General features: G+C 37.3%; 8 protein-coding genes and 1 non-coding gene across 10 annotated transcripts; 4 read left to right on the forward strand and 5 right to left on the reverse strand.

Annotated features, from left to right (window-relative positions):
- Window positions 1-43: 43 nt before the first annotated feature.
- On the reverse strand, window positions 44-2495 carry LOC111471250 (organelle RRM domain-containing protein 2, mitochondrial). The gene is made up of 3 exons (XM_023116968.1): window positions 2275-2495; window positions 562-630; window positions 44-470 (listed from the first exon to the last, which is right to left on the reverse strand). The coding sequence occupies exons 1-3, from the start codon at window positions 2399-2401 to the stop codon at window positions 226-228; spliced, it is 441 nt and encodes a 146-aa protein (XP_022972736.1). The 5' UTR covers window positions 2402-2495; the 3' UTR covers window positions 44-225.
- Window positions 2496-4093: 1598 nt separating this feature from the next.
- On the forward strand, window positions 4094-5918 carry LOC111471251 (actin-depolymerizing factor 1-like). The gene is made up of 3 exons (XM_023116969.1): window positions 4094-4364; window positions 5195-5460; window positions 5534-5918. The coding sequence occupies exons 1-3, from the start codon at window positions 4362-4364 to the stop codon at window positions 5682-5684; spliced, it is 420 nt and encodes a 139-aa protein (XP_022972737.1). The 5' UTR covers window positions 4094-4361; the 3' UTR covers window positions 5685-5918.
- Window positions 5919-6901: 983 nt separating this feature from the next.
- LOC111471244 (pentatricopeptide repeat-containing protein At3g53700, chloroplastic) lies at window positions 6902-9614 on the forward strand. The gene has a single exon (XM_023116959.1). It carries the CDS (start codon window positions 7135-7137, stop codon window positions 9433-9435), a length of 2301 nt encoding a protein of 766 aa, XP_022972727.1. The 5' UTR covers window positions 6902-7134; the 3' UTR covers window positions 9436-9614.
- Window positions 9615-10746: 1132 nt separating this feature from the next.
- Window positions 10747-11691, forward strand: LOC111471253. Its single transcript, XM_023116970.1, has 2 exons — window positions 10747-11331; window positions 11607-11691. Exon 1 carries the CDS (start codon window positions 10938-10940, stop codon window positions 11286-11288), a length of 351 nt encoding a protein of 116 aa, XP_022972738.1. The 5' UTR covers window positions 10747-10937; the 3' UTR covers window positions 11289-11331; window positions 11607-11691.
- LOC111471242 (cation/H(+) antiporter 20-like) lies at window positions 11444-15272 on the reverse strand. The gene is made up of 4 exons (XM_023116958.1): window positions 15011-15272; window positions 13907-14935; window positions 11980-12894; window positions 11444-11876 (listed from the first exon to the last, which is right to left on the reverse strand). The coding sequence occupies exons 1-4, from the start codon at window positions 15188-15190 to the stop codon at window positions 11520-11522; spliced, it is 2481 nt and encodes an 826-aa protein (XP_022972726.1). The 5' UTR covers window positions 15191-15272; the 3' UTR covers window positions 11444-11519.
- A 3243-nt stretch (window positions 15273-18515) lies between these two features.
- Window positions 18516-18589, reverse strand: TRNAV-AAC. The gene has a single exon. It is a non-coding gene; the product is annotated as a tRNA-Val (tRNA).
- A 648-nt stretch (window positions 18590-19237) lies between these two features.
- Window positions 19238-20571, forward strand: LOC111471274. Its single transcript, XM_023116997.1, has 3 exons — window positions 19238-19442; window positions 19541-19583; window positions 20296-20571. Exons 1-3 carry the CDS (start codon window positions 19322-19324, stop codon window positions 20297-20299), a joined length of 168 nt encoding a protein of 55 aa, XP_022972765.1. The 5' UTR covers window positions 19238-19321; the 3' UTR covers window positions 20300-20571.
- A 428-nt stretch (window positions 20572-20999) lies between these two features.
- LOC111471230 lies at window positions 21000-22926 on the reverse strand. The gene is made up of 5 exons (XM_023116941.1): window positions 22453-22926; window positions 22195-22282; window positions 21896-22107; window positions 21622-21798; window positions 21000-21262 (listed from the first exon to the last, which is right to left on the reverse strand). Exons 1-5 carry the CDS (start codon window positions 22645-22647, stop codon window positions 21182-21184), a joined length of 753 nt encoding a protein of 250 aa, XP_022972709.1. The 5' UTR covers window positions 22648-22926; the 3' UTR covers window positions 21000-21181.
- A 300-nt stretch (window positions 22927-23226) lies between these two features.
- LOC111471229 lies at window positions 23227-26758 on the reverse strand. Of its 2 annotated transcripts, XM_023116940.1 has the most exons (4): window positions 26565-26758; window positions 26144-26480; window positions 25177-25344; window positions 23227-25090 (listed from the first exon to the last, which is right to left on the reverse strand). In XM_023116940.1, the coding sequence occupies exons 1-4, from the start codon at window positions 26687-26689 to the stop codon at window positions 23378-23380; spliced, it is 2343 nt and encodes a 780-aa protein (XP_022972708.1). In that variant the 5' UTR covers window positions 26690-26758; the 3' UTR covers window positions 23227-23377. The 2 variants fall into 2 exon arrangements, with proteins under 2 accessions (XP_022972708.1, XP_022972706.1); XM_023116938.1 differs by having other exon boundaries at window positions 26144-26758.
- Between the last annotated feature and the right edge of the window lie 625 nt (window positions 26759-27383).

Here is a 27383-nt window from a genome sequence, read left to right on the forward strand (position 1 = left end):
GTATGCAAATAATAATAATAATAATAATTAAATATGTTTAGTTTTAATGAAAAGCTCCTTTCCCCTCTTTCTGAATCCATACATATGACAAAAATTTACCCTTTTCAGGCTCCTAAGGTATTGTCTCATGAAACTTATCCATACTATAGTACCCATGGATGATGAACAATATGAAAAAATAACCAAAATCATATGAAGTTTCATATAGATTTTGCAAGCAATCAATCAACCACACCAACCAATTGTCTTGTTTGTCCTGATACCAAATTCAGAGGTCTCAGCAGATTGAGGCTGTGGAGGAGGCGGCGGCCTAGGCTCCCTGGGTTTGGCAGGATCAACAAAAATAACCCATCCATCCAGAAACTTGGCATTCATTCCTTCTCTTGCTTTCTCAGCCTCTTCTATTGTACTGTACGTTACAAACCCGAACCCTTTTGATCTTCCCGTTGCCCTATCGGTTATAACTTTTGCTGTACAAATGTTGAGGCAGTGTCAACATGGTGCACTCTGCAACAGATGTTCATGGAATTGTAAATTTGAGAGAGGGAGAGAAAGTTAGACCTTCTACAAGCTGACCAAAGGAAGTAAAGGCTTCCTGGAGCTTCTCATCTGTTGTTAATCTTGAAAGACCTGTGCATTTTATAAGAATGAAACCAATCCAAAACAGGTCAAACAGTTCATCATGGCTCAGCCACAAATCAAAACTTAGGCTGATGCAAGTTCATAAAGAATATTAGATTATGAAAAAATATCATGTGGAGGTCATTCAATATCCAACCATAACAAGAAAATTTTCTGTTACTATAATTTTTAAACTACTTGTTTACCATAACAACATTTAAGAAAAGTGTAGACCAATGAAACATACCTAATATATCACTTACTAATCTTCAAATTGTGAAGAAAGGATAAGAACAGTTAGGATATGAAACAAACTTCCACATTGGCCAAGGAAGAGAGTGGTCATGGATATTTAAAGGAGGACAATTATTATAACAGCACAAGCCCACCGTTAGAAGATATTGTCCTCTTTGGACTTTCCCTTTCGGGCTTCCTCTCAAGGTTTTTAAAATGCGTCTACTAGAGAGAGGTTTCCACACCTTTAGAAAGAATGTTTCGTTCTTCTCCCCAACCGATGTGGGATCTCACAATCCACCCCCTTCGGGGTCTAACGTACTCACTGGCACTCGTTCCCTTCTCCAATTGATGTGGGACCCCTCAATTCACCCCCCTTCAAGGCCAGCATCCTTGCTAGCACACCACCTTGTATCCACCCCCTCTCAGTGTTTGGCTCTGTACCATTTGTAACGGCCCAACATAAAATTATTCCAAACAAAACACGCTTAACTTTGGAGTTTTCAAGAATGAGCCACCGAAAAGAAAGTTGCACCTTAGATCACTCGACCAAATTGTCTTAGATGGGAGTGGAAACCTCTCCTTAGTAGATGCAATTTAAAAACCTTGAAGAGAAACTCGAAAGGGAAAACCCAAAGAGGACAATATCTGCTAGCAGTGGGCTTGGGCCGTTACAATTATCTTCATTGGTACGAGTCATTTTGAAAAAGCCAAAAGTAATGTGACGAGCATTTATGTCCAACGTGAACAATATCTTATCCTTCAAGAGATAGATGGAGGAGGTTCACTATAGTACTAAGAAAAAACCCCTCTGAAAGAAGACAAAAAAATAGAAACCCAGAAATGAGAAGGTTTATCAATGGGATGGGGGGGAGGGAAAAATTTTTAGTACTCCATTGTACTTACAAGGTTTGTCAGTCAAATAGCAAACCTTCAAACGCAAAGCGCATATCGAGTCGCATAAACATGAATTAGCAAAGATTTCTTGGAACTTTCCAATGCAAGAATTGTTCGAGACATCAAGCAGGCACATAAAATCGGAATAAATGTCCAATTCCATACGCCAAAACAAATCCCCCCACTTACTAAAGTGCGAAGTAATTTCACAAGTGCAAATAGGGAAAGAAGCTTCCTTCCACTTGAAGAGAAATACCAGAAATAAAGTGCAAAAAATGGAACAGAACAGAGCATAATAGATTAACGATTAATCCATTTACTTCTCCGATCGAAACTATTCGGTTGAGTATAGGAGACAAAGCGTGAGCAACAATCTCAGAAATTTCCCAGCATCCAAACAGAAATTAGAGCCTAATACCAAATTACCATATCATTCTCAATATCCAAATGGATGAAATTAACAAAATCAAAGGGGTAAAAAAAAGGCGTTACGAGCTGATTGTTTTTTTCTGCGAAACGTACCACTGATGAAGAGCTTAGGCGATGTGAGAGTTGAGCTGAGACGAAAAGAAGTCCATTGTGATCGGAGAACGGAAGAAGAAGAGGAAGAACCGTTAAGAACGCGCCTCACAGTGGAGAAGAAAGCCATCTGATTTGATCGGCCGATGAGAAAAGAGAAAAACCACGCTACAACAGAGATGATATTCAGGGGTTAGGGTTTTTGGCCTCCCCCGGACACGATGTTCTTTATTTTAATAGTTTCCTTTTTTTTCTTTTTTTCTTTTCTTTTTAATACAATATAAAATTTAAATTTTTATGCTCACCCACCATGTATGCATGCATCGCACACATCCATCATCCGTCGGTATGTATGTATGACATGTGTCACGGTCTTACCTTCTATGGTTGTGACAACATGCACCCATCACCAGTCGTTAAAGCTTGTATGTATGTATATGTATATATGGCACGCACCCATCACCCATTGTTGAAGCATGTGTATGTATGTATATGTATATGTGGCATGCACCCATCACCCATTGTTGAAGCGTGTGTATGTATGTATGTATATGTATATATGGCACGCACCCATCACCCATTGTTGAAGCGTATGTATGTATGTATATGTATATATGGCATGCACCCATCACCCATTGTTGAAGCGTGTGTATGTATGTATGTATATGTATTACCCATCACTCATTGTTGAAGCGTGTGGGCGTATGTATGTATATGTATATATGACACGCACCCATCACCTATTGTTGAAGCGTGTGTATGCATGTATGTATATGTATATATGGCACGCACCCATCACCCGTCATTGAAGCCTGTATGTATGTATATATGACATGCACTACTCACCTGTTGTTGAAGCCTCTCTCTCTACCGCTCATCCTCACTGCTAGTGCCTGCCACCACCGCCATTGTCCAATCGCTAGCACTTGCTGCCATTACCGACCTTCGATAATCATCGTCTTCCTCTATGTGGCCATTGCCACTACTTGTCTATGGAGATCACTACGACAATTATCTTCATCTAACATTGCAGCGATATGAGATCTCACATCGATGGGAAAGAAGCATTTATTATAAAAATGTGAAAATCTCTTCCTAATAGACGCATTTTAAAACCGTGAGGCTGACGACAATACATAACGAGTCAAAACGGACAATATTTACTAATTGTGGGCTTGAGTTGTTTCAAATGGTATCAGAGACAAGATATTGGACGGCGTGCCCCCAAGGTAGTGGATTGTAAGATCCCACCTTGGTGGGAGAGGAGAACAAAACATTTCTTATAAGGATGTAGAATCTCTCACTAATAGACGCGTTCCAAAACTGTGACGGGCTAAAATGGACAATATATGTTGGGTTGTTGCAAGTGACCTCGTCCTTATCAAAACATTTTTAATGTATTAAAAAATGTAAATGTTTTAATTTTAAACTAATTTTGTATTTAAAAAAATGCATTAAAAAAACAATTAGATTAAAGTAATGGAAGCCAAAAATAAAGACTGTGGACTGGACTCAAAGTCAACAAAATTTAGCCAAAATTAATACAGTCAATGCCCAACAAATATCTAAGCCGGCGTCGCTCAATCGGCTCATATATATGACTTAAGAAGTAAAAATTACTCAAAAAGGAACAAAAAAGCGAAAATTACTCCAAAAGGAACAAGAAAGTGAAAATTACGCAAAGGCCCAAATATATAATTTTATTAAAATATGAGCATGAAGTACTAGGGACTTAATTGCAAATTTGAAAATAAATTTCTAAATTGAATTAAATAATTCACCATTAATTAATTAATTGAGAATTTGTTTGAGTTTATCCGGATTGGGTTTTTGTTGAAGCCGAAGCTCATCATCGTTTTGTTTACACCAAAATACGACACGCTCCTCTGGCGGTACTTGAATCACTCACTGGCGCCGTAATTAACCCTCTCAACCACCGAATGTAACCCCCAAATTTTGTTCATCCATTCTTCAACTCCCTCTTCTTTTCATTCTCTCATCGCTCAACAAACATTACTCTATCTCTATATCAATCATCTTCTTCAATTTCTCTGTTCATTGTGATCTTCCGCAACCATCGAACGTCAAAAATGGTAACCCCATGATTTATGTTTTTTGTTTTCATTATTACATCGAATGTCAAATTGTTGAAAGTGCTGATGCAGATGGGTTTGTGTTCATGATTGTCTTGATTGTCCCGATTTTGAGAGGGGAAATGTGTTTGATCTGGAATCTGCTTGACTGGATTGTTTGAATATGTTTGGTTGGACTGGATTGGATTGGTTTTTTGAGTTGTTTTGGTGTGTAAGTTTTGCTCTGGGATTTGTGTATATCTGATCTGGTTTGTGTTGGAATTGATTTTATGTGAAAGAAGTGTATGATTTAGTTTTATGATCGGTATACGCATTTTAAAACTGGGAGGCTGATGGCGATACGTAACGGGCCAAAGCGGATAATATTTGTTAGCAATGCACTTGGACCGTTATAAATGGTATCAAAGCTAGACACCAAGCGATGTGCCAGAAAAGACGCTAGGCCCCCAAGAGGGGGTGGATTGTGACATCCCACATCGATTGGAGAAGGGAACGAAACATTCTTTATAAGGGTATGGAAGCCTCTCCCTAATAGACGCGTTTTAAAAAATCGTGAGGCTGACGACGATATGTAACGGACCAAAGCGGACAATATTTGCTAGCCGTGCGTTTAGGCAATTACAAACAAAGTTGTATGGAGGTTTGCAGTTGCAATAATCAATGTTCTTGGATCATGAACAGGAGAATATCAATTACTGTTTAATCTTGAGTTGTGATTTTCCTTTTCACTACCTTTTTCTTCTGCAAAGAAATAGGGGAAATCATTTTCACACATTTCTGTATTCATATCAAAATGTGTTGATATGAACACTCTTTTATGAATCTTACAGGCCAATGCAGCATCAGGAATGGCTGTGAACGATGAATGCAAGTTAAAATTCTTGGAGCTCAAGTCAAAAAGAACTCATCGTTTCATCGTCTTTAAGATCGAGGAGAAGCTAAAGCAAGTAGTCGTGGAGAAACTTGGCGGTCCTAGCCAAAGTTACGAGGATTTCGCTGCTAGTCTCCCTGCTGACGAGTGTCGTTATGCTGTTTATGATTTCGACTTTGTCACAGAAGAAAATTGCCAAAAAAGCAGGATTTTCTTCATTGCATGGTAACGTCGATTCTTTTATAACATCCAGCGATCGAATACTTCATCTAATCCCGATTTACATCGTTAAATGAAGGTCTCCTGATAATTCAAGGGTCAGAAGCAAGATGATATATGCAAGCTCCAAGGAAAGGTTCAAGAGAGAGCTCGATGGAATACAAGTAGAACTCCAAGCAACTGATCCAACCGAGATGGGTCTCGACGTTATTCGAAGCCGTGCCAACTGAATACGAAACGTAAGCCTGCTAAAACTAATCGAAATGCTTAAAGTTTGCGAGTCATGGAAATCTTCTGTTCTACTTGAACAAGTATGCATCTGTGTGTCGTCTACCGTGTCGACACGGTATTCCTTTTAACGTGTCTTGAGTGATCGTCTAGAGAGTTCGATACCTATAAAGCTAGTATATATGGAGTCTGAGGTATTATCTAAAGACCATATGCTAATTTCTACTTGTTTTTTTTTACTTTGGATTGCTGCTTTTGAAAGTAATGCTGTATCTAATATTCATTTTATTCCTTCTTTTTAACCCATTTCATGTCTTCTCATTTTATCCCCTCTTTTTAGTGCCAATTATGATTAGAAAGACCCATTGAGTTATGTTAGTATTGATTTTGGCTGCATTTGGGCTAGTCTGAACTGAACTTGCTGTTGTAAAATCTTCTCAGCTGTGAGTAAGATCCTTGCCATGAGACGATAGAACTGCAGACCCTGCAGACCGACCGCGTCGCAAGTTCGGTCTCGAAACTTTTAGTCCTCCGGGCTACTTTTAGCCACCATAACTCTTTTAAGGTCAAAAGTTAATGTCTTCATTTGCCTGTTTGTCCAAATAAGTACACTTAATTTAGTCGATCTGAGTTATATGGGTTAGGATCAAATTTAAACAAAACTCGAATTCGAAGCTCAAATTCACCAAATTTCAAGTCCTATAGTTGGGCCATAAAGCTATGAAACCCTAAACCCACGTGCTCGTGAAAAGATTTAGACATTAAACTTTCTAGAGAACTATGTACACATTTAGGGACTAAATTTACGATTTATCAGTAATACACGGTTAATATACAGATATTGAGTTCGTTCTTAAATTCTTAGATTTAAAATTGTTACATTTTTTTAATTAAATTTTGAGTTTAGTTTCAGTTTCAAAATATTATATTATTACCATTGAATTTGGTTTCTATTTAGTCATTCTCTTTTATAACTTTTACCTTTTTACTTTTTACTTTTGACTCTCCATTAATTAATTTAAATATTATGATGTGTAGTTTTTATAATTAATTTGAATAATAATTAAAAATTAGTGATAATTAATTAATTTAAAATAATTAAATTTTTTAATAGAAAAGTAATATAAATAGCCAAAAATGGGTGTATAGGGACCAAATAGAAACTATATTAAAACCTATTTTATCCAAATATAAATACGGAATATTTGTCCCCAAAAAAAAAAAAATAATCAAATGGAAATGGTAGCGCAAATCTAGCAGTGTCCGAGAGAAGGGGTAGCTCAAGCTCGTGAATTCATCCAGCGTTATCGTCTTCATCGATTTCTATCACAGATTCCCGAGATTCACTTCCATGTTGGCGGCGAAACCTTAAGAGCCCTCCGATCTCTTCAAGATAACGGCGAACCTTCTCAAAATATTCCTGCACTATTAAGTGTTTGTCGAATTGCCCCAATGGCTTTCACTTGTGTAAAATGCTATCCATGGTCTCTTCCTCATTCCCCCCTCTCTTTTCCCTCTAAACCCATCTCGAATTCTTCCATTTTCTTTTCTAATTCAGTTTCCGACCAGCTCGCCTCATCATCTTCCTCGAATTCTTCTTCGTCTTCACCAAATGTTCATCATCTTCCACCAGATTTCACTCCCAAGCAGCTTATCGAGACCTTACGTCGCCAGACCGATGAAGTTTCGGCGCTTCGCATCTTCAATTGGGCTTCAAAGCAGCGTAACTTCGTGCCCAGTTCATCGGTTTACGAGGAGATTCTTCGCAAGCTTGGAAAGGTAGGGTCGTTCGAGTACATGAGGCGCGTCTTGGAGGAGATGAAGCTTTCTGGTTGTGAGATTGATAGAGGTATTTTCTTGATTTTTGTTGAGAGTTATGCGAATTTTGAGCTGTATGATGAAGTTATGAACATTGTCAAAGTAATGGAGGATGAATATAGGATAAAGCCTGATACCCGTTTCTATAATGTACTGTTAAATGTTCTTGTGGATGCCAACAAGCTTAAACTTGTTGAATCTGCACATTCCAGCATGGTTAGAAGACGAATTAGGCACGATGTTACGACGTTTAACATTCTGATAAATGCCCTTTGCAAGGCTCATCAGATTAGGCCTGCCATTTTGATGATGGAAGAGATGCCAAGTTATGGCTTGTCTCCAGATGAGACCACATTCACAACTATAATGCAAGGATACATTGAGGAGGGGAATTTTGATGGTGCACTGAGAATTAAAGAACAGATGGTAGAATATGGGTGTTCTTGTACTGATGTCACTGTTAATGTCTTGATTAATGGGTTTTGCAAGCAGGGTAGGATTGATCAAGCCTTGAGTTTCATTCAAGAAGCGGTGAACGAAGGATTTTGTCCCGACCAGTTTACGTATAATACTCTCGTGAATGGTTTATGCAAGGTCGGGCATCCTAAGCATGCCATGGAAGTTGTAGATGCAATGCTTTTAGAAGGACTTGATCCAGATATATACACATACAACTCTCTGATTTCTGGACTGTGTAAGCTGGGTGAAATTGAGGAGGCAGTGAAACTTCTGGATCAGATGGTTTCGAGGGACTGCTCTCCGAACTCTGTCACGTATAATATTCTAATTAGCTCCTTGTGTAAGGAGAATCGAGTCGAAGAGGCAACTGAAATAGCTCGTCTTCTTACAAGCAAGGGAATTTTACCTGATGTGTGCACATTCAATTCCTTGATACAGGGTCTCTGTATGTCTAGCAGTCACAGGAATGCTATGGACCTTTTCGAGGAAATGAAGGGTAAAGGATGTCGACCTGACGAGTTTACGTACAATATGTTGATTGGCAGTCTTTGTTCGAGCGGGAAACTGGTGGAAGCTTTAAATCTGCTAAAAGAAATGGAGACGAGCGGCTGTGCTCGTAACGTAGTCATCTATAATACATTGATTGATGGGTTTTGTAAGAACAAGAGGATTGAAGAAGCAGAGGAGATATTTGATGAGATGGAACTTCAAGGCGTTTCAAGGGATTCAGTGACCTACAACATCCTTATTGATGGCCTTTGTAAAAGCAGGAGAGTGGAGGATGCTGCTCATTTGATGGATCAAATGATAATGGAGGGCTTGAAGCCTGATAAATTCACCTACAATTCACTTCTCACTCACTTTTGCAAGACCGGTGACATTAAAAAGGCGGCGGATATAGTTCAAACTATGGCCTCGAGTGGATGTGATCCCGACATCGTCACATACGGGACGCTTATCGGTGGTCTCTGTAGGGCAGGAAGAGTTCAGGTTGCGAGTCGGCTTCTCCGATCAATTCAAATGAAAGGGATGGTTCTAACACCACAGGCCTATAATCCTGTTATCCAAGCATTGTTCAAACGGAACAGAACTCTTGAAGCCATGAGACTTTTCAGAGAGATGTCGGAGAAGGCTGCTCCCCCGGATGCAATAACGTATAAGATAGTTTATCGAGGTCTCTGCAATGGCGGAGGACCGATCGGAGAAGCCGTGGACTTCACGGTTGAGATGATAGAGAAAGGAAATATACCTGAAATCTCATCGTTTGTTATGTTGGCTGAAGGTCTCTGTACTTTAGGCATGGAGGATACACTTGTGAAGCTTGTTGATATGATAATGGAGAAAGCTAAATTCTTAGAGAGCGAGATCTCAACGATAAGGGGTTTCCTTAAAATCCGAAAGTTTCACGATGCATTGTCGACTCTTGGAGGTATCTTGGATGATTTGTATCCCAGAAAAACTTATCGAGGAAGATGAAAATGATGTGTTCTTGTGTGTCGAACTAAGAACAGGATGTTTCAGTGAATGTAATGAAAATCAGTAGAAGTATTACAGGTTCATTTCTGCTGCTGAATACGCTAATCTTATCATCAACAACCGGGTGAGTTCAAATTTAAATTTCTAACTTTTTAGTCGATGATATAAAGCTTTGATCATTTAAATGGTGCTTCGGCAGACTAACGACACTTTAGATGGTATGTCTCACTATAAGGCAAGGTGGGGATTCGGGTGGGGGTGGTGTGATGGGAAATAGAATCCTTCTCCGCCCTTGTTTACTTAAAGAAGAAAAATTTATCCTCAGTCCATCCCTCGTTCTCAATAGGGTAACAAGAAAAATTTATCTTCAGTCCCTCCGTCATTTTCTATAGGAATTCTTTACTAGTTGTCTCCTCCCTTGATTTTATATGACCATTCGACAAAATTATGTCTAGGTCTGCCAAACTTGAATCGCCTCAAAATGTACTATAAGGGATGCAACTAGTTGTCAAATTCTCTCTACCCTACCCGAAAAGTTTTAAATCGTTGTGTTCCCTTTTATTTATAGTTATATAATGTTGCTTTCAAATATCTTTTATTCTCATAAGTTATATGTTATTTAAATTGTTGGGTTGCATTTTATTTATAGTTATATAATGTTGCTTTCAAATCATCTTTCATTCTCGAAAAATTATATGCTATTTAACTCGTTGTGTTGTCTTTTGTTTATAGTTATATAAACATTGCTTTCAAATCATCCTTCATTCTTACTTTCAAACTTGCTCTCGAAAATCTCTCTCTTCTTATTTTCTAAAACTTTATTCTCAAAACGGGGCTAGAGGCTTGAGCATACGTTGTAGGCGACGCAAATCCAATTTGGCTTGAATTATTGAGTATTGGGAGTGAGTGTCTCACAATCGTAATGTTTGCTATCAAGAAAAGTACGACTGTGACAAATAGTATTATTATGATAGATGTACATGGTTCGAGTTGGGTTGTGTTGAGGAATTTTTTTTGGATCAACCAAAAGTTTGGGTTGGTTGAATAATTGGTAGGTAACTCAATCCAACCCAACCCATACAACCTTAGGGGCAGGTCCCAAGGAGATTTTTGAGATTTAAGAGTGGTTATTAGGTTAACTAGAAAAGGAGGTTGAATTAGATGGATTGTTAGTTCATAAACAATTAAAAGCTTCATACAATAAATTACAAATTTATACACCAAACTCCACCTAATTTCTTAATTAATTTCAACGTCATTATTGGTTTTTTTTTTTTATATAAAAAATATATATTTAATAAAACTTGAAATGTTTAAAAAAAAAAAAAAAAAGTGGAGGATCAAATCCCCTACACACACATCTTCTCCATTTCAACCACCAATGGCGTCATCATCAAACCTCAGTCAAAACCTAATCCATCGTCTTTACCCCTAATAATATTCTGCTCATCAATCAAACCACGTCCACTCGCCTTCCTCTTCTCCACATCTCAACTAAGAAAATGCTCCGATTACTGTACCGTCGTCTCCGATCGCGGTGGCCGCTTCTTGTCTACTCCGCCTCCTGGACGATTCTCTTGACGCTCACCGTCGCCGCCGCCTCCTTCGCGCCCGAGCTCGCCTTCGCCTCCGCAATTTCTCCGTCCTCGTCTTTTGCTTCACACTGCAAGGCCGCTGGATTCGTTAGGGTTCCGATGAATTTTCCGGGAGACGTCGTCTGCGTTCCGGATAATCTGTTTAGGAAATCCGGAATTGATCTGATCGTGCCTCCTATTTTCGCCGCGGTTGTAGTAGCCGGGTCGGCTTGCTTTGTTCGGGCCTTGGGCCTTTGGGCCGACGATGACTCCCTCTGATGGGCCCATTCTGAACTGGGCCATACTTGTGCAGGCCCCTTCGGTATGAAAGCCCAACTTACTAACATATATATATATATATATATATAGTCTTATGCATCGAGTTAAATTAGATTGATAGCCTTTTTTTTTTCTTCGGAAAACAATTTTTTCTATCCGGTGGGGACGATTTAGGCTTCTTTTGATAAACATCGAGATATATATCAAAGTTTAGTGTAACAATTATGATTTTTATACATTAATGGAAGCTCCTCTGATTGAGAAAGACTGCTTATTCAATGCTGGAGTTTCTTCTTCTTCGTGTTGTTGAATTACTAGAATTGAAGATACTATTCCCCTGCCGGAGCTGCTCAATATGTCCCCGACCGGCCCTAACTCCGAGTGCTCCGCTGCCCGGTCTGCTAGTTTTGCCACCATTCTTGACGGAACCCGACCCTTCCCGACCACAATTAGGTCGAAACCGCCTTCCTTTCCGATCCCGACCACCCCTTCAACTATCGTGTTCGTGTCGGTGGCTTCCTTTTCTGTGTACTCAGCTGTTGCATCCCATTTAGCTCTGAATTCTGCTATTGCTGCTTCATCTAGCACCTGTTTTTTTGCATTTATTTCAGAACATTAAATTTAATTAATATTTGGAAATTAAACATTAAATTGTTTTTGAAATGATTTAACGAAAAAAAAAAAAAAGTACCTTTTCTTTTTCCCAGTTTATTGGAGCAGTGGAGAAGCTATAATGACTGTCGCTAGATTTAGAATACATATGTCGCGAAATGACCTTACTACCCTCCACTCCATCCGACGGCGGCGACGCCCGAAACCTCACCACCGTGACCTTCACCGCCGGATGCTCCGCCATCCGTCCACCCAATTCCAGCGCCTCTCGGTCATCAGGACCACCAAAAAACATCACACAAATCCTCTGTGCCGCACCAACCACCGCTCCTAACCCCCGGTCCACAAGAACCGCCACCGAGCAAGGCGCACTCTTCAGCACCCGCTGGTTCACAACTCTCCACCCATGGCCCATATTCTCCTCCACGCCGCTGACCGTCCTCCAATTCCGATGAAACGGCAAGATGATCATCGCCACTCTCTTATCGTCCGCCACGCCGCAGATGTCCTCGTGCATTGTGGTCAAGGAAGAGACCGCTGTGGTGGGCCGGACCTTGACCCGGCCCAACTGGATATAGGCCTGGAAGGCGGCGGCCATCTGGTCGTGCCACTCGCTGGCCTTGCGGAACCTGGCAAAGAAAGGGAAGCCGTTCTTGCGGGCGCGTTGTGCCATTAGGATTGAGGAGGAGCGCTCGGTGAGTTCGACGAGGTGCATGACGAAGAGTTTGAGGGACGAGGTTTTGGTGCTGCGAGTTGACTCGGTCAGGCTGATGAGGGCAGGTACGTTGCCTAAGCTGTGGAGGCAGGCTAGGATTGTTAGTGACCTGTCCTTGGTGGAGTTCCCGGCGGCGGAGAGGTGGCGGAGTTTGCGGTGGGTTTGGGTGGCGGCGGCGGCGCGGGCTGGCTTGTAGATTGCCATCACGGTGGGGGTGGTGATGAATGTTGTGAATAGTGCCATTAACACTAATATGGCGAATACTTCTTCGTTGAGAACCTATTTGTTTTGACACATCTTAATTTCATCAGATTTCTTACTAATATTATCTGCTTTGGTCTATTACATAAGACCATTAGTATTTAAAATGTTCTAAAACTTGTCTATTTGGAAGAAGTGAAGTATCCACACCCTTATAAAAAAATGTTTCATTCTTCTCTCTATCTAACCGATGTGGGATTTCATAATTCACTTCTTTTCGAGACATGACGTTCTCATTAGCACACCGCTTAGTGCTTAACTCTGATACCATTTATAACAGTCCAAGCATACTGCTAGCAGATATTGTCTGCTTTTGACTGTTACGTATAGCCATCAGCCTCACAGTTTCAAAATGTTATACATATATTCATATATTCATTTACCCTCCACCCAAATAAGATTCTCATTCAATTTGGATATTCCATTTTTTTTAACGAACTTGCTCTCTCTAAACAAATTCTCACCCACAAATACCTTCCCACCTTCCCACCTCCCCAAAATTGGACGAACAATCCGTGTTTACCGAAAATGCTATGAAAACTCTGATTCTTATGAATCTAACCGTGAATCTCAATTTGATTCTCGCATGAATAAATGGAGAATTTCGTAGGATAGAGATAGAAACATAATAAGGGATGAGGAAGGCTTATTTATCTCGCCCTATGGACCTATCTAATAATTATACTAAAGAATAAAACCGACCCGACCCAATTTATAACCGACCCATCACATTAAAAAAAAACATTTGTTCGTGAAAGTTGAATAAATAAAGCTTAGCAAAGCCTCAATTGAGAACATGTATGTGTCTCATAATGATATACTTTCATTTTCCTTACTTTATTAGGGCCAATGTTTCCTAGGACAATGTAACAGTTCCAAGACCAAACATGTCTTCTTTCAATGTCATCAAACGTTGTTCATTTTAACCCCACACCAACACACCCATTTAATATTTTATTATATTATAATAATTAAAATATTAAAATTGAAAAAAAACCATTAGATTTTGTGCTTTATTGAGTAAACTGACCTTTTTCTCCTTCCCAATATTGAGCACGATGAGTTCCACCAAGCCTTTAGTGTTCATAAGCAATCCCAAAGCCATCGCCTCCCTCGCCGGCATGAAAAACGCCATCGCCGCCGCAAACGTCGCCAGAATCTTCCCTGCACACGCCGTGGAAATAACCAGCGCCAGCAGCCCCCATGATTTTCCGCCGTTGATCTTCGTCACATTCGTCTTCAACCCACTCGACGCAAAATACAGAGGAAGGAGAAGCCCCGACACGAAATCCTCAATCCTCTCGATCAATCTCTCCGCAAATCTCCCCTCCTTCGCCACCGTCAATCCAAACACAAAACCCCCGAAAATCGAATGAATTCCGATCAAATCGGTCACAAACCCACAAACCAACACTCCGATCAACGTCAAACAGACATACCCCTCCTCGACCGCGTCATCCTCGTACGAACACCGCTGTCCAACCCACTTCATTCCTGGTCGGACCACCGTCATCATGAAAACGACAAATCCAGCTCCAGAGAGTAGGACCCACACGGAAACTAACGAACTTCTCTGTACTGTAACAGAGTTATCGTTGCCCGTTAGAGCAATGGCGAGTGCGAGGAGAATCCAAGCAGCCATGTCGTTAAATGCGGCGGCCGCCATGGCAATCTCGCCGACTTCGGTGGTGAGAAGCTTAAGCTCCGCTAAAATGCGCGTCAGAACAGGAAAAGCAGTAATGGACAGAGCAACGCCGATGAACACAACAAATTGCCAGTACCCGACGTTATCGGCACCGTCGACGGTTTTACGGAGTACAAAGGCGACACCGGTGCCAGAGAGGAAAGGGACGGCGATTCCAGCGACGGCGATTCCAAAAGCCCGCCGCCCGCTACGGCGAACAGAGGACAAATCGAGTTCCAATCCAACCAAAAACAAAAAGAACAACAACCCAATACTAGCAACCGTTTCAAGAATCTGTGTACTCCAATCCGGAAAAACCCAGTTCAAATAAGCTTGATTCCGACCAAAAACAGAGGGACCCAGAAGAATCCCGCCCTGAAATTCAAAAATCCTCCATTAACAGAGTCAAAAAGTGGCAGAATCAGAATCAGAACAAAGAAATGAACTTACGAGGATTTCGGCGATGACTTTGGGCTGGCGGAGGGGCTTGAGGATGGCGGCGAGGAGGCGCGTGAGGAGGAGGATTAAAACAGATTGAAGGATTAAGAGAGGGAAGGCGAAATTGAGGGGGTTGTCGCCTTGCCAGACGCCGTTAGAGGCGGTTTTAATGGAGGTTATGTTCACTTTCATCGTCGTCCTCCTCTCTGCAAATCTTTACTGTTTTTATTGGTTGGGAGTTTGGAACTAATCTTTTATCATTCCCTTGGAGTGTATTGATATAATTTATAGAACAACTTAATCCCCAAATGGTTTGAATTTTAATTATATTTTATTTTTTAAAATTTAATTATCTTTTTTTTTTTAATAAATTAGTTATATATATATAATTTAATAAAATTGTGTTTTAAACTTGGATGAGTAACATTGTATTTTTTTTTAATAAATAATATGTACAGTATGAACTGATTCGACTCGGTAGATAAATGACATTAGGACAAGTTTTGGTTCGGTAGTCAAATTTTTCCTTATTTTTTAAAATCAAATTATATAACTAAATTTTAATATTTTTAAAATTAGAAGGCTAAATTAAATTTGTAATTTGGAATGATGTTATAAGTAAATTTCCTCCAAACTACTAACTAATTTCAATTCTAGTTGACCTAATGTCAACTTTCTGTTTCCAATTCTACCCTCCTCAATACAAGACATAATAAGTTTTTTTTTTTTTTTTAACTTAAAATATATAAATAAATAAGCAAATGAAATTATCGAAATTTAACCTAAATTTCATAAATTTTTTAAATAGAATAAAAGAATAAAAATTTCCATAGTCAAAGATAAAAGAGTGAATCTCCATATTTGTGTGTGTATATATATATATATATATATATATATATATATATATATATATATATATATATGTATAGAAAAGACATTAAAGTCAAAAGATATGTTTGAAAATGCTGTTTTAATTTTTTTTTTTATTCTCATATTCTATTTTTCAAAAATTATGAAATTGAAAGACTCTTCGAAAAATGTATATTTTATTATTTTTTAAATAATTTATTAGTTTAAATATTAATGATAATATATGGCGTTATCTTATTTCATTTATCACTTTGATTAATTAAGATTTTTGTAGTTGATTTTTTTACTATTCTTTAATTTTATTGTGACCATTGGATTAATAATATCATTTTAAACGTCGATGATTTGATTTTATATGTAATTATTAATCTAAAAATAAAAAATAAAAAACAAACATTTTTTAGTTTCCAAATGTCAGGGGAGATGATGTGGCTATTAATTAGCCACGTGTACGTGGGGTAGAGCAAGGGAATTTTCTTTCTCACTCCCTTTTTCAACCCTGTTTGGACAAGCAGCTATCCTAAAAACTTTTAAAATGTAAATTAAATTTTAAAAAATGTAATATTCGATTAAATTCAAATTATATTATAATTAGAATATTAGACTTGAAAAAAACTAATTTATCTAGGAATTATGAAAATCTCTCTAAAAATTTAATATTTAAAATTAATCGGATAGAATATACAAATTAAATCTTTTTATTACAAGAATAATGAAATAGTCTCGGGTATTAATTAGTCTTCAAAGACTATAGAAGGGATGTACATACATCTTAGCATCTCAAGATGCTTGACGTCTCGTATTTTTAAGATGCTTAATACAAAAAATATTTAAAAATTTATGGTGTCTTCGTGACCCACACGTTTCTAAAACGACGATAGTCGTCTAACTTTATTTATTAGGTATATTTTAGTTACTTTTTTTTTCTTTTTTGTATTTTGTAATTAAAAGAAATTAGCATAAGAATCCTTTACTAAAAGAAAATTTACCTAACTGTCATTACATTTATGTATTTTATTTACATTAAAAAAAAAGTTAAATTATATGATATATATCTTAATTATTTTTCAACACTAATCTAAAGTGAAAAATTCCAATATATAAAATACCATAAGATGATTTCTCTGTATATATATATATATGTGTATATATAATCCTAAAATAAAAAATATTTTTAAAAAAGTATAAAGTATTTAAAGTTAAAATGAAAAATAAATTTTAATATTAAATATTTTATTAAAATTCTCAAATTTGGTTTTACAAAATAACATATAGAATTAAATAAGCTAAATTGATAAATAAAAAAATAATAATAAATAAAGACAAAAATGTTATAAAAATTAAAATTAGTTCTGCTAAATTAAAATATAAATTATTTCAAATTAGATAAAGGCATTATTGAAATAATACATAATTTTAATATAGTCTCATATAAAAATCCTACCAAACAGCACTATTATCTAAATATCAATATATTTTCTTTTTCTTTTCGAAACAAACTTGGCTTGACGATATGGAATCAACCCAAGAGAAATGATGGAATGGATTACATTGATGATCAATATCGATTCGAATCACTTCACAACAAATTTGATCAATACCACTTGAATTACTATAAGTTATAAACACAAGAATTTGCAAATAAAATTTAGCTCTCAACGAAGCTACAAAATAGAAAGTCTATTCTTTTTAATTTTAAAATGTCTTTACAACTTAATTGCATAACTCCCAAATTAAATTGACTAGAAATACTCATAACCTCCATATTAAAATGGTTAATCAACGGTGGAATATGGTAATCTATATGAGTTACAATATAACATTTAAGTCTTATATTAAAAACTAGGTTAATATGACATGACTAGTTAACGGTGGAATATGGTAATCTATGTGAGTTACAGTATAACCTTAAGTCTTATATTAAAAACTAGGTTAAATATGAGAAAAATATTTTAATTATAATTAAATAGTGCAATGAATGAAATGAGTTTGTTAGTCATATTTTGGAATTTAGGAGTTCATTAATTGAAGCTCAACTTTGCACAGCATATAAGGAGGTCTCCAACTATTTATAGAATTTCATTTTATGAGCTCACCATACTTGAATATAAGTGTAAAAAGTTTGTTGTAGCTTACTGGCTCTCGTCCTTGTAATTGGACCTTGAGGTATGTAAATTCTTTGGTCGTGGTCCATATCATTTGATTTAAAAAAATAACAATAATCCACGCAGAAAATTCCATAATAATTAAATTTAAAAAGACAAGAAGAGTAGAAAATTCAGAGCTCAATTTTCTAAGAATAAAAATGATCCATGGGTTTGATATTCTAATTAAAAAAGAGTTCAAATTTTATTTTAAAATTCTAATAATTGTGATGGAAATGTATAGAAGTATACATAAATTACAAACAGAATTTGGAAATATTAAGGATGTATAAATGCTGTCTATTTTCACTTTTAATTGGATCAACTTATTTGACTCCACTACCAATCAAACTTTTCAACGCCATGGCCCACTTAATGAATATATTCCATTAAAAAATTGACCAAAAAATCATTTTGTATTATTCGAACAATATGGGTCCGTTCAGATCTTTTATTGGGCCTAATTTTAAGATAAATAAATTATAAAATTGAATAAAAATATGTGGCGTCGCCCGGATTCGAACCGGAGACCTTCAGTGTGTTAGACTGACGTGATAACCAACTACACCACGACACCATTTTGTTCTTTTCTAATTTACTTTTAACTAATTATTGTAACTATGTATTCTAAGTACCTATTCGATCCATTAGTAAATTAAATTTTTTACCACAAACGGATTCGTTGAAGTGATTGAATTAGGTAAAACCGACCTTTTTTTTTTATTAAGTAAAAATTCAAAGTTTCAAACTTTTAGTCAAAATGATCGTTTTTTTTTTCAATATATCAATTTTGTGCTAATTTTTTTTTGTTGGTAAAAAATAAATCGAATTTATGAATATTATAATATTAAAAAAAAAGAAGAATCTAATTCTTTAAGATTTCTCTTTATTAATATTTAGATAATTGAATTAAACAGACTGTACAGCAACCTTCTAAATTTAATTTTACTAAACAGAAATAATGTAATTAGTTTTTAAATACTTCAAAAGTTTAAATTAATTAATCAATTACCTTTCCAAAAATACTATTATTATTATTGGTTTAAATTATTTACTAAAGAAACTGATAAGAATAAAGACAAAATTAAAAATTACCCAACTTGGGCCAATTATTTAAAAGTTTTGTACATCAGCTTGGGCTTGGCCCAGTTGTAATATTGGGTTCTTGAAAGCAAGCCCATTAAGATTTATGTGGGCCGAGCCTTTTCAGTCCTCCTCTCTTTATAAACAAGCAAGATCTGAGCGAAGAAGTCCCCGTTTTCATTTGTGAAAGAGAATCCAGACGACGAACGCAGACAGTCGAAGGAAGATGAGGAAGTTCGATCCATGGCCGGTGTTTTTCAGGCGAGAGTGGAAGAGGAACTGGCCGTTCCTTGTTGGTTTCGCCATAACTGGGGCCCTTATTACCAAGATGACCGCCGGACTTTCTGGTATGATGATCGATTTTTTTTTTTTTTTTTTTTTTTTTGGATTGAATTCGATTCCTTTACTTCTAATTGTGTTGATCCTTTTGACGTTTGATTTTCAGAGGAAGAGGTGAAGCAGTCTCCTTTCTACAAGAGGCACAATCGGTATTTTCTCGGAACCCTAATTTACTATCCCACGCCCCGCACTTTTGATTTGCATATGAATGAAATCTAGTGTTCGATACAATTTCGATTTTTCTTTTGATTTGTGGTTTTCGTCTGAAAAGTTATAAATCATTAATGAGAATTGTACATTTTATCACTTGTTTTCTTTCTTTTTGAATCGGGGTTGTTTATATTTATTGAGTGTGGTTGTGGTAAAGACTGGCCTAGATTGTTTATGTGCGTGTATTGCTTGCTGATTTTTCTTCGATGACCATCCAGATATGTCATCGTAGTTTCATTCTTTGGGAGTATACTCTTTAATTTTCCCATTTGATTGGAAGGCAATTTTAGAGGAAGGCTAAAAATCCATCATACATAATCCAAAATCATCTGTAGGAAGGAATGAATAGAGGGTAACTGAATTTTGACAGTAATCTTAAAGCTATTAGACTTATTACGCTTGTTTCCTTTTCTTCACATATGTTCCAAAGTTTGTGGAATATATGCATTTTGCGTAGATGTTATTATACAAATCACTCTCTTGGCTATGTTCATATTCCAGAAATTCGTAGTTGGGTATTGTTGATTTCACGGATGAGATATGTATTTGGTTTTCCATTTTTTTTCTTCTCTATCCTTTCACCTTTATGGCGATTGTTGGTCTCTAGAACTTAGGAATTTGCTTGACAAGTTAATTCGCTGGCTGCTGCAGGTGATATCTTAAAGGGGAATTGGTGCTACTTCAAAATGAGATGTTTTATTTGTTCAAAATAACAGATGCTGCGGTTAGTTTACAAGCCATTTGAAGCAAGCTTTATCGGTACTTCTCAGTATGTATCAAACTTGAAAGATTTTGTGATGTTTACTTTTTATTTGTAGTTGAATTCCTTCTCGTAGCATCATTGGATTGAAAAATTTGAACATCTGGTTGACCTGCTGCTTTAATTCAAAATGGTTGAACTTGTTCACACCACACCTTTTCTGATTAGTATTTCGTCTTCGTGACTCTAACTCTGATCATGACTAAGCTTCGAACAACTTTCATAGTTTAGTTGTTAAGGAATTCATCAGATGTTAATATTTTTTGAGTTCATTTCAAAGTTATGACATAAAAATTTGGTTAAATTACACTGAATGAAAACAACAATTTAATTCTTTAACTTCAGTTTTTGTAATTTATTCTGTCTACTTTTAGTTTTGAAATATTTTACTTCATCTTGACTCTACTCTTTAATACGTAACAATTTAATTTCTAAACTTTAAACCTTGTATTAATTAAATCTATATATGAAAAATGTTGTTAAATTTAATTAGATTTTGTTTACTAGATCACTCTTTAATGAGTGTACAGTCTAAAATAGAATTTCAGCTTAATGATAGATTTCAAATTTTATGACAAATGGTTGACCCACAGGATAAGAACAATCGATCGAGATATATATGTAGAATAATGTAGCATTAAAACCATACAAACTAAGCAGACCAAAGCATTGAACCTTCCATTACAGTAAACAAACTGCGAAACTGGCTTTATAATATTGCAGGTCAAAGAAAAGAAGTTACTACATATAGAGAAAAATAATGAAGCTAAAACAACCTTAAAACATGTCTTGGTGGAAGTGTCCTCCTGAAACAGTTTGTGCCCTCTGCAGATGGAGATTTAATGTGTAATTTCTTACCTGCACAACAGCAATTCCTAGCTACATGAGAATTTTGAAGCCTTTACCACGAACCCAAAATGATAACATTGACTAACTATTCTTCTTCTGATTATAAGCTGCTGTACATTCAACCCTCTAATTGGATTGATAATTCTATGCAAGCCCCTCTTCAGACTAGAATGTGACCTTGAGTCGGATCGTGTCGTCTTAATTCAAGATGTCTATATGTTCTTTAAATGTATAAACGTATAGTAGAATCACTGCTTCCATAACATAAGAAAAATTGTGATTTTTGGGATAGCCAAGTTTGCAGTAAAGTGAGGGCTTATATTAGTGAAGATGATGATGGCAGGATGTAATAAGAGCTATGAATATACCTCTAAACTTTGAATTTGTTCTTGATACTGGCATAATACATGCTTTAACTGATGAACTTCTTTTTTCTTCTCTTCTTGCTCGAGATTGCGCTCATGCTGAATCGCTACTGCTCTCTTTAAAATTTGGTTGTCATTTACCAAACTTTGGAAATGCTCCTTCAAAGATTCATGCTTTAACTGCAACAACATAATGTGGGAAGAACATTAACTTTACCTTTCACACAACATCCAAAAAGAGAATGAAAATTCAACTGGAAACCTTCTATAATACTACCTCCTCTGATTCTCTTGAATGAGCAGTTATGTCATGTTCAAAAGCTTCTAAAATCCTTGCAGCTCGAACTCTAGCATCATCGACATCCACCGTGCTCGCCATCTCCTGCACAAACATGTCCACCCATTTGCACCCATGCATTCCATTCCCTTCAGCAATGGCCGAACCGACATCTCTAGCTTCTTCGCCCTTCTCGTGTGACATTTGACTGCCTGATTTCACAAGTCCCCCAGAAAATCTTTCTTTTAGAATAAGATATCCAAGCCAATTATGTATTTGACTGCCTAAAATTAACTTACATGTAGCTGTTCTCTCATCAGGAAGCGTTGAACAATTCAGAATTGGTGCAGAATCGACACCAGCATTATAATCATCGAAGGAAGGTACCTATAGAACATAAATAGCATCTTTGATCATGTTATTATGATTCAGACAAAGGATAATCAAATCCTTCAAGACCTTAGCTTACAATTCCTATTGATATCAAACCATCATCTTAAAGTATCCAAAATAAACTAGAAAAAGGGAATTCATCTAAACCAGAAAAGGAAACGAACCTCGGCACCACCGACTCCAGGAAACATTTGAAGCAAAACCGAAGCAGAATCCTCAGGTCCAGAACCGAACTCCGATCGGGTCGAGGATCCGAAACTGGACCAACGAGACCTCTTAGCCGAAGAACAGGCCGTCGGAGAAGAAGATCCAAAGATCTCCTCAAACCCCACCCGCTTTCCACAGACTCCCGCCGACATGGCCTCCTCCTCTCTCTCTCTCTCTCTCTCTCCCTCCCAAAACCCTCCAAAATTTCCCTGAAAGCCGCTCTGTGGACCCAAAACAGAGATCGCCGGCGAAATCCTGAGGAATGAATCTGTCGGAAAAAGAAGCAACAGCGAAGAAAATTGTGGAGGGAAAGTGGGGGAATGATAGGGTTTGATAAAGGAGCAGATCGAAAGAAGCGAAGGGTGAGGCAAGGTTTTGGCGTTTATAATGGGGTTTGGAATCTCTTCATATTTCAACCATTCAAGTTCACAGTCCCCCTGGATCCAAGATCAAGATAAAAAGTATCTCTGCAGGAGACAGACAGTGGAGCGCCCAACATATCACAAAAATAATCAAAAAATTGTAAAGTTGGGGGTAACATTTAAAGGTTTTTTTTTTTTTTTTTTTTTTTTTTGTCTACCACTCAGATATTTGAATCCTCTCAACTCGATCAAAGGTATCGAGACTTGATCTTACTTTTAAAACTATTCGTTGCAAGTTCGAACCTGTCTTGCTAACAAAAAGGACATGAGACCATCTCGATACGTAGTTTAACTAAAAAACAAGTCCGATTTGATTTAAGAATAATGTTTTTTTATTGAATCAATGTTTATTATATGAACTTACATATGGTAGCCTAATAGTAGCATCTCTTGCCTTTGCTCAGACCATAAACGTTGTCTGATTGCTGCGAAGCAAATTCAGTATATCAATATAAATATATCATTTACAGTGATGAGCATTCACTTTTGTTGAGAGTTCTTGCAGGTTGATATGAACCGATGGATTCTCCAGTTTCAGCAGCTGATGAACTTCCTTCTCCATCGCCATTGTTTCTCTCATCAAACACTCCATACAAAACCCAATTGAACTCAAACAAAGTGTCATTTGCCCTCTCTGATTTGCCTCACCTTCTTCATTTGTGTAAGCTTTGGCCAGTATTTCATTTGCATGTTGGCAGAAAGAGCCCACAATTTTCTCAACATCTTCTTCAACTAGAGCAAGAGCTCTGCATCCATCATTTGGAATCATCTTCCCCATCTCCATTTCAGAACACTGATTCTTGTTTGTGTTCTGTAATTCCTTCATCATGCTCAGTTTCTCCATGAAATTCAGTGAACATCCAACTTGTTTGCAGAAAGCATCCATGTCTTCACTTAAACTATCATGAACCTCCTTCCCAACAACCCCAGATCTATTAAGTTCTAAACAGAGGAGATTCATTTCATGCGGTAGAAACTGTAAGATATTCACTATTTTCTGCAGGGATTTCAGAAGATTATCATAGCAGCCACTTTGGAAAGGTGTGAACCAGAAATTAGGCTCAAACCTAGCTTCAGCAATGAACTTTTCTAATTGACTAACATGGGATTTCAGAGTTTTGTGATGTTCTATCAGTGAAATGAAATTGAAATTCTTTTGGGGAATAAGGATTACCCTTTTGATGCACTCTTGAAGAGCCTCCAAACTCCTTGAGAACTCTGTTTTAGCTAAAGTTGCTGCTCTTGTTGGGTTGAAGATAAGCTCCATTGTTAAGAAACAGATCAATCCAATGCAAGCTTCTGTGATTCTAGCATTAGCAAACTCAGATGGAATGCCATAATTCTTCCTCCCAAGAACTAGCAATGCGCCTAATGCTGAGGAAGTCGCACCGGCTGGACCATACATTCTACTATGAACTAGAAAGCTGGTAAAAACAACCCAAGGAAGAAGAGGTAATAGCCATAAATACTCAAGTTTTCTCAAAATAAAACAGCACAGAACGCCATAGATTGACCCCATTGCCGTCCCTTGAGCTCGAGCGTTTGCAACAGTAAATACGGCTTGTCTCTCTGTTGCAAGGCTGATGGCAACCGTCAATCCTGACCAATACCCATTCGACTTTGTATAAGTCAGACCCAGAAACACAGCAAGCCCCAAAGTAATCGAGCATTTCAGCGCAAAACACAAACTCTGCTTTGTAGGCAAGATGTTCGACAAAATGCCCCAACGACTATTTTTGGTACCGCCGTCTCTCAACTCGGTTACTTCTATCCCGTTGGCTTTCCGATCGATTTCCACATCGGAGACAAGATTCCGGGTGGCGGCGGCGGCGGCAGTTGAGCCATAGTGAAGAAGTTCCATACAACGCAAGAAGAACGAAGGCGGAAGAATCTGAGGGGTAATGAGAGAAACGTTGAGAGGCGGAGGGTTTGAGAATGGCGGCTTCGTCTCCGGCGCGGTTGTGGCGTTAGGAGGAAAGGAAATCTTGAAACTCTGTAGCTTTGAAGTGGCTTTGGGTTTGAGATTGTTGAGCGAATTGCAGAGTTCTTCGTCCATTGCTCCGATCGCAATGGAAGGGGAAGTTAAGGCCGCTTCCATTCCTCTCAGAGCAACCTCAAATCCTTCCAACTTTTCTGCAATCTCCTTCTGTTGCCGCTCCCAAATCATCCCTCCCTGCGTTCATGAGATTTGTTTAAGTTAATAATTTTACAATTTTCTTTAGAAATTTTAAATTAAAATATAGCAATCAAACATCATACCAGATGTGGTTGGATGGATCGAAGCAGCTTAGTTCCGGTGGTGGATAGGGACTTGGCTTCGGCCATTGACGCAACCGCCTCTGCTTTGGTCTTGGCGCCGAACCCTTCCACCATGGCCCCCATCCTCTCGCACCCATTATCACAATAAGCTCTACTAAGTTTCCTTATCTACACCCCAAACAACAAATAATTATTTTATTATACTTTTACTAAATACATCAAAAAGAAAAATATATATACACATTAACCTAAAATAAGTAATTAACTAGTAGCGTTCATATCACCCAATTTTTTTTTTTTTTTTTTTACGGTTTGGGTAAGGTTGAAATTTTTTAAAATCGAACCATTTTAGTTGAAAAATCGAAAATAGGGTTAAAATCCAATCTAACTTTATTTCTAAGATTATTATAAATATTAAGAATATTTAACGTTTGCAACCGATATTAGTAATGTATTTTGAGTGGTGAACATTTAATATTTAAAATTAGATGAGATTTTAGTTATTAATGTAAAATATTAATTAATGAATTTTTTATATAACTTTTTTTTTTTGTTTGACGTAAATCATTAATGGTATGTTTCCATTAGAATTTTTTAAACTAAGTTAAATTAAATTATAAGAGTGTTCCTCAACTAAAAATGCTTATAAAAATATTTTTTTAGAAAAAAATATATAATTTTGTAATATACAAATTTAAAATTTAAAATTAAATATATAAATATTCAGCATTTATAAAACCAACACTATTTTTCAAAAGTCTTTGTCATAAAACCATTCATTTACAGCCATTAATTTTGAAAAATATTTAATAAAACAAATCGTATTATTCACCATATACTTAGATTGAATGAATAATGTTTACTCCAAATAATTAATAATAATAATATGTTACAAATTTTTGTTCTTATAAGCAAAAATTTTCGTAATATGAAAATTTTAAATTTTTTATTTTAAAGTTCGTTTTACCTGAAAGGAAGCGAGCCGAGGGTACGGCAACACCATAGCAACGACGGCGGCGAGAGCTCCGGCAGCCGTACTGGACGCAACGCGAATTGGGTGCATAATGAAACTCGTCTGGCCGCCGTGAATCACCGTCCCAACGTACACAATCACCAGCTGTCCAAACGCGATTCGCTTAGTCAGCACGTGGGTTCTCATCGGAAGCGCCACCACAAACGCACTAATTGCCACAGCCACCGCCGCAGACAACCCACCGGTGAACCGCTCCGGTCCGACCAGATACAAGCAAGGAACAGACAAGACCAACACTGACACCACTGCCCACATCACGTGCCACACACCCCTAACGGCGTCGCCAATAGAAACGGCGTCCGTAAGTACAATTGAAATAGTTGTGAAGTAAGAGAAAGCCGGAAATGACAGTAACTGACTCACTGACGCCGGTCCGAACATCATGACCCCGCCAATTAAGCTACAAGCGAAAGCCGCTCGCAGAGCCGAGCCGAGCCGAATCCGCCACAGCACCGCCGTGGTCGTCACTGCCGCCGCCATTATTAGCGGTGTTTGTAGTAGGAGAAAAAGGTAGGCTGAGCGAGAGAGAAAAAAAACTAAGGCAAAGAAGAGAAGAAATGTGTATGATGGCAATATAATTTTTACTTGCAATTAATATATAAGCCAATGTTTGGTAGGAGAATGGGACAGTGGAGTACACATATATAATATAATGGCATTCGAATATATTTACCATTTGGAAAAAAAAAATGTCAAATATTTCAAATTGGTATCCGGCCCTACTTACAGTTCCAAACTCGAGACGAACCCTTCGAGGGATTGTATGAAAAGAGAGCCTAATCATACTTTATCTCAATATCACGTTACGTACTAGGTACTAACGAATCATCATACTCGTGTAAGATTCCTTAATCACCGTGTACAGTGTCACAATTGCACTTGTGAACTTTTGTGATTGTGACACTGTACAGGCTGGCACTTTACGCTGTACACTGTTACGTACTAAACATTCACTCCCAATATTGAGATAGTCAAGTGAATTTGGGATCGCGTCGCCTATGACTTTGTTTTGAAGAAAACGAGGGCAGGGAGATTATCGAAAGGGTGTTTGAAATGAAAGCAACCTCATATGACTACAAACAAAAGTCAAGACAACAGCTTAAATAACATATAATTTTTTGGATAAGGAGAATTTGACAACTAATCACAAACATTTTGAGGTGGTTTAGGTTTG

This window comes from Cucurbita maxima, unplaced genomic scaffold (assembly GCF_002738345.1).
Source record: "Cucurbita maxima cultivar Rimu unplaced genomic scaffold, Cmax_1.0 Cma_Scf00049, whole genome shotgun sequence".
Lineage (NCBI taxonomy): Eukaryota > Viridiplantae > Streptophyta > Magnoliopsida > Cucurbitales > Cucurbitaceae > Cucurbita > Cucurbita maxima.